Here is a 13,475-nt window from a genome sequence, read left to right as displayed (position 1 = left end):
ATTCACAGCGAGGTGATGGAAGGAGCAAAAAAAAATTGTCGCGTTGTGCCTGCCCGATATCTTGCTGTTCAAAATTTATAGGCAGTGAGGATCATGAGCCAGTTAAGGTGATCCTCTGATCTTCCGCTAAGAGGCTCTTCGTCTAGGCATGGATGACGCACCCACTCCAGGCATGGCCCCGACCCTTGTCACACCCCCAGCACGTATATTTCGATTTGGACACCTGGGGGGGTAACACCTAATAGTAGGTGTGGGTGTGATTCTCCAGGTGTTTGCTAATTGTCAAAGCTGATGATCACTTTATATACATAGTTGAAAATGGAACACAGAATCCATTGTTTTTAATGTCTGCTCAACTGGATGGTGTCCTGCCAGCATATAGAATCCTTGTTTATACACAGGAGAATGATAAAGATGTCATGTCTTCTGCTAAAACTAATACTGTATGTATATATTTTCCAAGTCTGGTTTTTCTTGTCATATGCATACCTGTTTGTGTACCATTCCTACAGCTCAGCTTCTTCTCTTGCCTCTTCTTCTGTTTTCTTTCTTCTGTCTTATTTCTTCATCTGCAAAAATGCAGATCCACTTCGTAATGAGGGGAGAGGGTGTGCGCATAAGCTTTTAAAGAAGCTTTTAAAGAAGGGCACTTTCTGCTAATAAAAAGTCCTGTTTCTCTTCTTTTTAGGATAAGCTGGGCTAATTCAAAATACATATTTTTGAGTAACTTTAACATGATTTAGAAGGACATTAGTTTTCTCCAAACACCACTTCAGCATTAACTAATTAAGTACATTAATTTTCTTCTTCTCTTCCCATTCCCAGTCTCTTGGATTATATTTCTTTGCGTTTTTTAATGGGAACAGCAGACACTTATTGAAAGTTTACTCGAAAGATTCAAGGGGACAACCAGCTGAGAAAAAAACACCCAGTCTTAAATGAAATGTCTCTGTATAAATGGAAAATACATTGGCAAATTCTAAGTTGGAAACTCTTCATTTTTCACCTGGATTGGGAGGCAATAATACATTTTTACATCAAAGGTTGAAAGATTGTAGTCACAGAAATGTCTAGTGATAATTAATGCAACTTACATATGTTGCACACTTTTTTTGCTGCCTTGCATAGGTTTGACTTGTTGGGTATCTTAATTTTTTACACTATTAGTATGGTAACTTGCAACATGCATTCTGGTGACTCACTTTACAGCTAGTGATTGTTCCATAACACTCTTGTGGTTAGTGTATTAAAATCCCTCTTGTTATACCACTTTGTATTTTCATTGAACTATCTTAATCAAATTAATGGATCAGTGAGTGAGACTTTACTGATTTATACTTTTCATCCAGCAGTGGGCACTAATGTACTTTTTTCTGTTGCCTTTCTTTTCCACTGACCATTAGGGAAATACATTTTCTAGGTGGTCCCTACCAGATTATATGATGGTAATAACATTTATATCCAAAATTATGTTAACAAACTGCCACAGTCCAAGGAGTTAATTTCCCTAAATCCGAAGTTGGCAGGAAAGCTGTTGATGTAACTTGATACTTAATACTTAAAATTGGGTATCCCTAGCTAATTTCTGTACAGAAATGTCTTACATTATAACTCAATGCATTTATCTTAAGACAAATGAATTGAGTTATATAAAAGAGGATAAGGATCTAGATGACTGCCTAAATAAATGAAAAAGAAAAATTGAAACACTAAAGCATATGTGCTTATAGAGGGCAGGGGACGGCTGGCTCTGGGGCAATTGCCCCAGAGCCGGTCCAAAAGTCTTCACAAAGGGTTGGTCGTGTGAACCCATGGTAAAAGCAAGGATGCTCATACGGTGTTCAAGTCGCCACAAAGGAAGCTGCGAATAAGGTGAAGGGATGAGTGAGGGGGTAAAGGAGAAAGTGAGTATGGATGTATTTTAGAGTGAGAGTATAAGTGTGTAAGCATGAATGTCTATGTGTATTTGCATTAAAGTATTTGCATTACCATCCATGTGCATGTGAAAGTGTGTTAGCCTGAATGTGTATCCATCTACAACCTCTCCCCTATTCCTCCAATCAGAGGAGTGATTGTCCCTGTGGTGCAGGCAAAGGCTCCGTCGTGATGAGGAAGTGCTTCAGGAGACCAGGGTAATGCAGCTGATCACAGGGAGAAATGGTTCAGTTGAGAAGAATGAAGATTTAGAGAATGCGAAAAAGGAGAAGAAGCTTGAAACAAGACACAGAGATGTGGAAAAGGAGATGGAGAAGGTAGGGAGACATTGAGAGAGTGTGTGGCTGAGGGTGTAACACAGAGTGTGAGAGAGCATGGCAGAGGGTGACAGAGAGCAAGTGCTTCTCTGGGGCTCTTCCTTTTTAGACATTTTTCTGACATTCGTACAAATTAACAAAATTGGCAAATTTTATTAGTGATATTACAAATGATCTTAATAGTAAGGTATGTCTTCTTTGCAGATGATACAAAGGTCTGCAGCAGGGTAGACATTCCTGGTAGAAGAAGCCAAATGTGTAACAATCCGACAAGGGACGGGTCCCGTATGCAGAGTGGTGAGCTATCCGGACAAGTAGTTGTAGGAGGAATAGTGGGACAGCAGCGGAACAGTACAAATAGCAAAAACAGGTCACAGTCCAAGGTCAAGGCAGGCAGCAAACAGGCAAAGTTCAAAAAGCAATCCGAAGTCAATCCAGGCGGCGATCAAAGAGTAGTCAGGAACAAAGCAGGAGTCAGAAAACCAGAATATCAGATATATAGCACACTGAGACAGTGATAACGAATGTACCACACAAGGGCTCAGATTAGAGTGAGCAGTGGGCTTAAATTTGGTGCCAAACAGCTGCAGGCAATAATCAGCCAATCAGATAAAAAGCGGGAGGACCCGCCCCCTAGTGTGACGTACGCAGTTGCTGGGTAAGGATTCCTGGCCGCCATGACAGCGTGCACGTGTGTGCACTTCCATAGCACCGAGGACGGCAGCAGAGGAGCTCCCTGGACAGACCCGCCGGCGAAAGGTAACAAAATGGCAAGTTATTTAAATAAAAGAATAGTCAAGTAGAGTGTGGCAGCTGCAGTTCAATGTTGATAAATGTAAAATAATGCACTTTGAATGTAAAACCTCCAAGGCAGAATATAGTATTAGGGGCACTGTTATGTAAGTGACAACAAAAGAGACTGTTTAGGCTTAGTTTTTTTTGAGGACAATGCAGTTAAAAGCAAGCATTGTGCTGGGTTGTATACTGTAGCTAGAGAAACTTGTAGCAGTAATTACAACAATTATTATTGTGTTTGAGGGCCCATTTAGCCCTGAACCTAGAATATCAATGTGGCACTGAATAATATTTATCTACACAGAGTAGAAGGTGAGTGGATAATTGTGGTAAAAATGTAAAAGCAGGAGGGGAATTACATGCACTCACACAAAGCCTTTACTAGCCTGTTTTCATAATGGCTCTCCATTGAATATAATTATCCAGAAAATAGCAGATGACTTCGGGATTAAAACACAATCTTAAATTTATCAAAATAAGGGCTAAATTTGGACAATGACCTTCAGCTTGTTAACGACAAAGGTCTCCTGCTATAAACGGTCACATTGTTCGGCCCTTCAATTTCCTTTTTTTAAAGAAAAAGTGGTGTACCCGTTCATCATTAATTTCAAAGCTAATATTCTTTGTTCACACCACAATCATCAGAGGTATTTTAGTGAAGCACAATTCCATAGCTTGACACTGTTTCTCTACAATGATTTTCCTAGAAGTTACAGCATACAAAAGTTTACATACCCTAGAGCTATCCTTAGGAACTCCAATCTCATATGCATATCCTGGTAATTAATTACATTGTAATCAAGAAGACTACAGGGCATGTGGTTGACCTATGGAATTAAGACAGATCAAGTAACTGTTTTCCCCAGTTAGAAGGTACTTAGAAATGTGTTCTGTTATTGTTAACAAAGATGTATCATTTAACTTTTAATATCATAGTTTTGCATTACATTGTTGCAAAACTGAAATATCTTCGCTTTGTTGTTTTTGAAATGATATAAATTGACAGATTATGCGTCACAAAAGAATATCATGATTGAGAGAAGGGAATTTAAATTTAAACTAAGTTATCTTGTTTCAAAGGCAATCAAAATGACTGTGTCCATGAACAATTATATATAATCCCGTATACTTCTTTGAGACTAAAGTTCAGGTCAACCTCAATCTTGCTTCCTTAGAAGTTGATTAGTTTTGATTATTTGCAGGTATATATTTTACTCTCATAGTTCACCTTTAAAATGTCAACTGAATTCATTTGATTAGAGAATACAGTACAGTTCCTTTTTCTTACTTTGATAGTGATTTGCCATGGGTTTAAAATACATATTCTTATATATAATTATTAATGAAAACTAAGGAAACTTTTCTAGTATAATTGTTAGTATTATTTGTGGTTCATATAACACATATATGTATTATGTAATCATATCTATAATATTATATGAACATATTTTTAACATCTTGCCTTCTAAATGTTCCATGGTGATTTTCGGATGAAAAAAGACAGTTTTAAAGGTGGCAAATAAAAAAACATCAGCTTTGTTCTTCCAATGGACTTCTTAGGGACATTAGTTAAATTCAATGAGGCTTCAACTTGGAGCAGTATCTGAAATATTTGCAAAAACCTCAACCGTTGCATTAACATGCATCCATAGGTTACCCCCGAATTTTAGATGTTCTACATTGTATAGCAAATTTTCTTAAGTAGCAAACATCAATGTGATAATGTGAGTTTCAGTCCACCTCTTCATTGAAAGGTAGAAAAATAGCCACCAAGAGAGAGGGATAAAATGTTGTGTCTATGGACAATTTACAGAAATGTAATATATATATATAAGGCTTGATTAAATAATCCTTTGAAAGTCTAGATTTTTGCAGAAGATTACATGCTAAAATTATAATTAGAAGTGAGCAATTTAACTCTTAGGTCACAAAGCCACTATATAGATACAATTTAGAAAGCATTCAGTAGAACACATCTGCAAGCTAAGGAGCTGAGATGGGTGAGAAGAATACATCCATAATTGGCAAGGGGTAAATCATTTTAAAAGGGACCACTCAGGTATTATATGCATTAAAGTGTATATGACGGCTGGTGTGGCACTTTCATTGTACCTAATTGTTCAATTGTTTTGATCTGAAATTAGCTTCCCAGAAGTTCACTTTGATGTGCTTAGAAAAGCAATGATGTTCCCCAAGCAAGTATATAAGGTTTAGTGGGTTCTACATTTTAGATGGCTCATTCAATTGAGCCCATACTCTCTGTTAATGTTGAAACTGACTTTCTACTTTCTATGTTAAATAAAACATATTTTAATGGACCAAAAACAATTCAGACACATTTTTTATTTTGTTTTTGGTCCATTCATTTTTGGACCACAAATTTCGTTTCCTGCCCTTTTGGTTCGAAATTCAAAAGGTTTTTTTTTTAAATTCAGAAACAAAATCCGTCACCCTCATTCATTCTCTTACTCTCTCTCGCACTCTGGATACTCACTCACTCTCTCAAACACTCTCGCACTTACTCTCCCACTATCTCTATTAATATCTCCCTACCAACTCCATGTGTGTCCCCATCTTCTTTTCTGCAGCTCTGTTATTTGTCTTGCTTCTTCTTGTTCTTTGGTTCTTTTGTCTCCTTTCTTCGTCCGCTTCTCCCTGCTGTCCACTGCATTATCCATGCCTCCGCGCACACCCTCTCCCCCGAATGGTGGAAAATTCAGAGCTCTCTGCTTCATTTTCATTTCTTTAATTGGGGGTCCTCTTCATTTTTGGAGATATGTACAAATTAAAAGAAAATTTTAATTAATAAAAATCAGAATGCACTAGTTAAATATGTATGATTCTCCATTGGTAATTACATGTTGCTTGCTTACTGTGCAGCCATAATCCTTTTACTATATCAAATTAAGATTTTAATAGATAAGGCAGCAAATGCAAGCAATGACAACATGATTATATAACATCTCCTATTTACAGAAACAGATTTCAATGAAGTACTAATTTTGCAAACAATTAAATTGTCAGCCTCTACCTGCAGGTGGGAAAACAGAGGTATAATTCTTCTCAACACAGATGTAATTCCTTTACAGATTTTTTTTTAAATCTATAAACACTTTTCAGTTTTGTACAAGTTTTAAGTTGTATAAGTTGTAATTGCTTTTTCTTGTGTATTTTTGAGAAAGTGCCATATACTGTAGTTGGTCAGTCATTTCGTAAGAAAAAAGTATGGTTGGGCACCACAGTTTTTTGACCAATAGCCTTTCGAAAAAAATATTGAACAATACTGTAAACAAACATAATTGACCCAAAGTTAATATATATATATTGGATTTCCCAATAATGTAAGTAACACATGGAGGTCAGTAGCATAAAACTAGTGATGCTTTAGGGAGCTAAATGTTTTAAGAAAGGTTTAATTTCATAAAATAATTGGGAGTCTGAGCAGAACAGCTCAATGTCATTTATTTATTTTTTATTGCTTTTTACAACATTAGTATTTTTTTCTTAATTATTATGGGTTTTATTTGATTTGTATCTTGCAGAGCCACATTCCATCATACATATTTTATATTTTATTACACACCCAATTTTAGATTTGAAGCTTTTGCACATTTTCACATTCTTTCTTTTTTTTTCAGTGTGCTGGTTCCGGCCATTTGCATTTTTTTTAGCAGTTTTATGAATCACAGTAGCCTGAGACGGAAAAATAAAACCACCTAATATAGACTTCTTACTTTATAACATTTCATCAAATAATAGATTGTAGGATTGCTTGCAGGGCATTCTTTAACTTACGTATGAGTTTGTCTCTATAGATTTTGTTTGTCACATTCCAGATTAAAAGCCCTGTGTAAATTCTTGGTGTTATTAAATAAGGCTAAGAAGAACATACTAGGTGTTTGAAAAGAAGCCATTTGTACAATACATTAAGTTGCACACAAGGTATTTTTACCTTCCTTTTATGACAATAAATTTCCTTTACCCCCTTGTGTTTTTTTCCATATGTATCACTTGCTAAATGTCATTTTGAAAGTATTAAGTTATGCAGTGAAATATTGTACTCGTTTAAGAGCGTTTGTATATAATGTGAACGTTGTATTTCAAGTTCAATAGCGCTAAAATCTTTCCTTTTCATTTGTTCTTGCCTATTCGTTTAACCTCTGCCATATTATGGTTTTCTAATATTTCCATTTATGTATTACATGTGTGCCCAATAACTATGCAATAAAATGTCTATTGGAGCAATGCGAAATTATATCCTTCCAGGAAATATTAAACAAATCTATTTATTTCTTCTTAGAAGTCCATTTTGCTTGTTAGTACTTTGAGTTAAATATGTCACACATGGGAAGCTATATGACCTATGATTGTCGGCAGTAAAAATTTCAATAGTGCAGCTGTTTTCACTAAATAAAGTAAAATATTATATTATTCTGTATGTTGTAAATTCAATATCACACTACACAGTAGTATGAAAAAGTGATATATCAAATGCACAATGTAGGACTTAAAGCCCTATTGTAGATGATAGATAGATAGATAGATAGATAGATAGATAGATAGATAGATAGATAGATAGATAGATAGATGTATGAAGAGTTTTAATTTAGGTGAAAATTACTTAGATCTCAATTTTATGTATACGACAAAAACAGTTAACGTGAAGGGATTACCAGCCAGGTTCTATAGACAATGGTCATTTTATTAGGTTCAGCTCACACATTTCAAGCTATTAAAAAAATCAGCCAAAGTAAGGCCGCGTTTTCCTGATTGGCACAATGTACCCTCGTCCAGGCTGAGCAGGATTTCCAGCTGCCTTAAGGTATTAAACTCACTGGCCACTTTATTAGCTACACCTGTTCAATTGCTTGTTAACACAAATAACTAATCAGCCAATCACAAGGCAGCAACTCAATGCATTTAGGCATGTAGACAACTTGCTGAAGTTCAAACCGAGCATCACAATGGGGAAGAAAGGGGATTTAAGTGACTTTGAACGTGGCATGGTTGTTGGGGCCAGACGGGCCGGTCTGAGTATTTCAGAAACTGCTGATCTACTGGGATTTTCACGCACAACCAAAGAGAAAATATCCAGTGAGAGGCAGTTGTGTGGGCGAAAATGCCTTGTTGATATCAGAGGTCAGAGGAGAATGGGCAGACTGGTTAGAGATGACAGAAAGGCAACAGTAACTCAAATAACTGCTTGTTACAACAAAGGAATGCAGAATACCCTCTCTGAAGGCACAACACGTCGAATCTTGAAGCAGATGGGCTACTGCAGCAGAAGACCATATCAGGGGCTATTCCTGTCAGCTAAGAACAGGAAACTGAGGCTACAATTTGAACAGACTCACCAAAATTGGACAATGAAACACTGGAAGAACGTTGCCTGGTCTGATGAGTCTCGATTCCAGCTGTGACATTCAGATGGCAGGGTATGAATTTGGAGTAAACAACATGAAAGCATGGATTCATCCTGCCTTGTATCAACTTGTATTCAGGCTAGTGGTGGTGGTCTAGTGGTGTGGGGGATATTTTCTAGGCACACCTTGGGTCCCTTAGTACCAATTGAGCATCGTTTAAACACGACAGCCTGCCTGAGTATTGTTGCTGACCATGTCCATCCTTTTATGACCACAGTCCAGCAGGATAATGCACCATGTCACAAAGCTCACATCATCTCAAACTGGTTTCTTGAACATGAAGATGAGTTCACTGTACTCCCATGGCCTCCGCAGTCACCTGATCTCAATCCAATAGAGCACCTTTGGGATGTGGATGTGGTGGGAGATTCACAACATGGATGCGCAGTCGACAAATCTGCGTCAACTGCGTGATGCCATCATGTCCATATGGACTGAAATCTCTGAGGAATGTTTCCAGCACCTTGTAGAAAGTATGCCATGAAGAATAAAGGCAGTTCTGAAGGCAAAAGGGGGTCTAACCCAGTACTACCAAGGTGTACCTAATAAAGTGGCCAGTGAGTGTATTTACATTTTGTGTATATATATATATATATATATATATATACATTACATATATTACACTTTTTTATATCTTTTTTTCATGGAAGAGTAATAAAAATCTATGAAAATATGAAAAATATCCATACGTCTAAATTTCTGCTTCATTGCGTTAAAATAGTTTACATTTTCCATCAGTAGATTTGTTTCATTGCATTATATACAAACTGAAATACTAGTGTATTTTATTCAACCATAAAATGACCTTTACTGCAGTCCATCCAGCCACGTTTTTTACATCAATGCATGCGGTTCAAAATTTTATCATGACGGGAGAGAAAATATTGCCAAACCAGTGAAAATGGTCTCCGTTCCATTACAATTTGATTAAATACAATGGCATATAGAAAGCTGCTTTGAATAACATAATCTGTGTTCTTATTTCCGAGGGAAACAAATTGCTGCATAAATGTCAGGGTTTAATGACAATCCATTTCAAGTGCATTTTAATGACAAAAAAATAATAGGCGATATTTGTTGAGAACAAACTGGTTACCCTATGCTTTTTTTTGGGGGGGGTATGTTAGCGTTCTAACAAAAGACATACAGTACACATATACTTATTGTAATTAAGTGTTATCAGCTTCCCTGTGCCAATAACTACAGTGCAGTCATTTCTGCACCTGATCAAAGTTAGATTAAAACCATGATAAATTCCCTTCACCCACTTGTTTCCTGCCTTATTAGCTATTCTGTATCACTCCATAAAACAAGCGAACAAATTACTACATCTGTTAAATGAGCAGGATTGAGCGTGTTTTAAGGCTAGTAATTCTTTCATACAAAAGCAACAGCTTTTCAATCTCGGTAGCGATACAATCCCGTGATTGTATTATAGTTCTCCAAACAAATGATATTGACTCTTGCATCTTGTCAGGAAGCAGAAGGTCACTACAGACGTCAGCTAGTCAGGTTTGGCAAACAAAAGGGATAGACTATGTGCTGTGAATGGAAATGGGAGACATTTCCATACGATAGATTTCAGTGGTGCACACAACGCGTATATCAAAACTCTCAGTGGCATCAAAGCTTGTAGCGTTAAGTGTGGAGGAGATGTCTTATAAAAAGAGGTCTAAAACTACAGGGTTGTAGACTTATATGTCATGATGTTAGAAGGTGGCAGGTAAAGGAAACAATCTTCTGGCAGAAGTGGTAGATGTTAATACAGTGAGGAAATGTATCCTGAATCTAAGATGGGCCAAGGACGCTATAATGCTTGATGTTTTTACAGCAGAATTTTTTTTTATCTGCTGTCAAGTTCTATGATCCTATATTCTGTGCTCTTAGTTTCTAATTTTAGTGCTGATCCAATCAAAATGCAAATATTAGACATTATATCTTTATATCAGAACCACACTCTACTCCATTGATTGCCTACATGACCCTTTGGCCACCAGAAGGACTAGCACCGGACAGGTTCGAGTACTGTAATAATGCAGGGGTCCATAATGAAGCTCAGGACTGGGGTTGGGTGACATAGAGCAAACAATCAAAAGGAAGAAGAATAATTACGCTGCATAACCTGCTATCTTAGACAAAATGATGCTTATTATTTTTTAATGCTTGTGGCATATAGGAGAATAAGCAGAACATTTAAAGGGACCACTCAGTATGCATTAAAGTACATGCGATGGCTGGCATGCTATTGGTCTATGGATATATCTGTGAATATCTGTGTATTTGTCTTTTTATTCATCCATCAAATACATTCATTCTAAAACTAAATCTACACGATAAGCTATTTAAAGAAAGATTTGTTAAGCCTACAATGACAGTACCATTTGCACTGCCATGCGATTATTATTTTATCCACATAAAAGTCACACTAATCTTTGTGGGAATGAAGCTAAAGGAGTTTTATTAATGTTTATTCATGAGATTATATGTTCCTGTGGCGGATTTAATTTATTTAATGGTTATAATCATAGAGCTTAACGTATTATTTTCTGTGATAAATGAACTTTCTGTATGCAGAAGATAGCCCAGTTAATTTTTGTAATGATAACGTGATCAATAATCTTGTCTTCAGACATAAGATAGTGATCTATAGCCAGCACAGCAGCAGCGTAAACAGTTAAACAAGTAAATATAATTTCTCTGGAATTAATTAAAATCTGTAATTTAAATGAAGATAAATAAATTCTAAAAATAGATACAGAGTAGAGATTTTTAAAGATCAGTTGTATTATTCCATGATTATCTGGCTCTTAAAATAAATTCAAAAATCATTATTTCGATTAGCCTCTGCCTTACATATTCCATCAAATTGATGTCTTAATATAAATGTGTTTTCCTGATAGGCTGTAAGATAATAGAGACTTGCAACATAGCCGAGCTGCTACATCTTTAGTATTATTAACCTCTTAAGGACAATGGGCGGTCCCTAAACCCATTGAAAACAATGCATTTACGGGCTTTGTCATTAAGGGGTTAAGAGAACATATTGTGTAGTCTCATTGAATCTGCTGAGATTTCCTATTTTTTGGTTGAGCCATCCATGGGGTTTCGGGTTCTTCGGCGATAAATATCAGTATACTGTTAAGCTTGGAAGGAACATAGCACAATCTTGGTTTGTAGAGCAGTTTGGAGCTTTTTATCCTCAGCAAAAGTCAGAGACGACCAATTTAGTGTAAGGGGTTCATCTGATGGATAGACGGATAGATAGCTAGATCATAGATGGTCTTCATTTACTGATGGTAGCGATAATGAAGCGTTTTAATCGTTGGTTGCACTAAAGCTGACAGTTTATCTAGGAATTGAAATCCCAGGGTGAATATGGGCCAATCCAAGATATATTGAATTGATCTACAAGATGAAATTGCAATTAGACCTGAGACGGTTCAAGAAAGATGGTGTTAATGTAAGGCTAATGTAAGGATAAGGCCCTGCAATAATAATGGAAATCCATTACACATATACTCATATGTGTTTATAATATATATATATATATATACACATATATATATATATGTGTGTGTATACTGTATATATATATATATATATATAGTTATGTATATATATATTTATACACACACACAACCCACTTGTGTCGGCAATCCATAATAAGCACGCACTCACAGGTCTATTATGGATAATTATTACATACTTACGTCCACCAGGCAAATCTGAAGACTTTTCTTTATTCCCATAGAAATTCTGTAGTGCGTGGGATTCTGGGTAGGTATATGCAAATCAGGCTAAGAATGATCCCATATTACTTTGTAATATGCTAATAATAAAGTATCTTGGGAGATAATTTATCTAATATACTAATTCATCAGAATTGTTGCGATTTTTAGTGTTCATTCATTAAATTCTCATAATGCTCAAAAACAGCAACCAAAATTTCATACAATTTATAAAGTTACAGATGAGTACATGCAGTGCGGACAAGAGAGCAGATCGTAAAAAGAATATCTCTGAGCTTGTGGTTTCCATTCATAAATTTGATGGAGCTGGTGGGGGTGACGGGAGAAGCCGCATCTTTTCTGCGGAAAGTAGCCGTTGACTTAATTGCCACAACAATTCTTGTGGATAACAGGATAGACTGAGTTCTCCATATTTTTGACTAAATGAGCGGAAGTCCAGCTATGGATGAATTCATACTTAAATGTATACGAGACCGTGTTGGTATGAGTGGGAACAGCTGACAGATGTATAATATCTTGCAATGTTCTCGTAGCGTATCTTAAAATGCGTTTTTTTTTTTTCTTTTTTGTCTCATATCCTTAAAGGGACACGTCAGTCATCATTTACGATTTAACGTGTGTGACAGCTTTCACCTTTCATTTTTGGGGGGATTTTTTGCACAAAAGGGCTACAAACACTTACATGCGTTATTTTCCACTGGACATTTAATAACCTGTAATGTAACAAAGTCGCTGCACGCTGGCAAATGATTAACAGCCCTAATAACATAGAAATGGCGGTTACTGAGCCATACAGAAGAAAAAAGACATAATGTAGCCCCTGGATGTAGTTGTCTCCCACTGCTGTATCATTCCGTCAAAGCAGACATTTCCTATTAATTTCCATGACCTCATCCACAATTATAGCATGTAATTTTCAATGCAATAATAATTGCATAGTGAAAACAGAAGAAACACCAGCAGCAATCTATTCTCAGCCACAGTTAAAAACTGAAGCTACAAGACATCAGGCATACATCGCATCAGCCAACTGCAGCGTAGCCAGAGAAACAGGCAACAAAAATAGCACTCCGCGATGGTAGTACGTGGGCGACGCACAAACCACATTATGTGCAAAAGCTCCTAGTGATATTTTAGACCTGACATACATGACAGCCACTATTTTTTCCTTATTATTATGAAAAAGGAACGTGAGAAGAAAACTCAATGGCACCTGCAAAATGAATACACACATATATATATATATATATATATAT

The 13,475-nt window shown here is 36.4% G+C and overlaps 1 protein-coding gene across 1 annotated transcript in view; it reads left to right on the top strand.

Moving 5' to 3' along the window:
• Positions 1-2,135: 2,135 nt before the first annotated feature.
• Positions 2,136-13,475, top strand: part of LOC149300859 (histone deacetylase 9-like) — a 157,112-nt gene continuing 145,772 nt past the window's right edge. Inside the window, exon 1 of the mRNA XM_089484893.1 lies at positions 2,136-2,252. Within this exon, the coding sequence (XP_089341019.1) occupies positions 2,136-2,252 (117 nt within the window). The remainder of the gene's footprint in view (positions 2,253-13,475) is intronic.

The sequence above is a fragment of the Sceloporus occidentalis genome, unplaced genomic scaffold (assembly GCF_023333645.1).
Source record: "Sceloporus occidentalis isolate IW3139 unplaced genomic scaffold, rSceOcc1.0.p SCAF_23, whole genome shotgun sequence".
NCBI classification, from domain to species: domain Eukaryota; kingdom Metazoa; phylum Chordata; class Lepidosauria; order Squamata; family Phrynosomatidae; genus Sceloporus; species Sceloporus occidentalis.
This window is presented reverse-complemented; position numbering and strand designations above follow the sequence as displayed.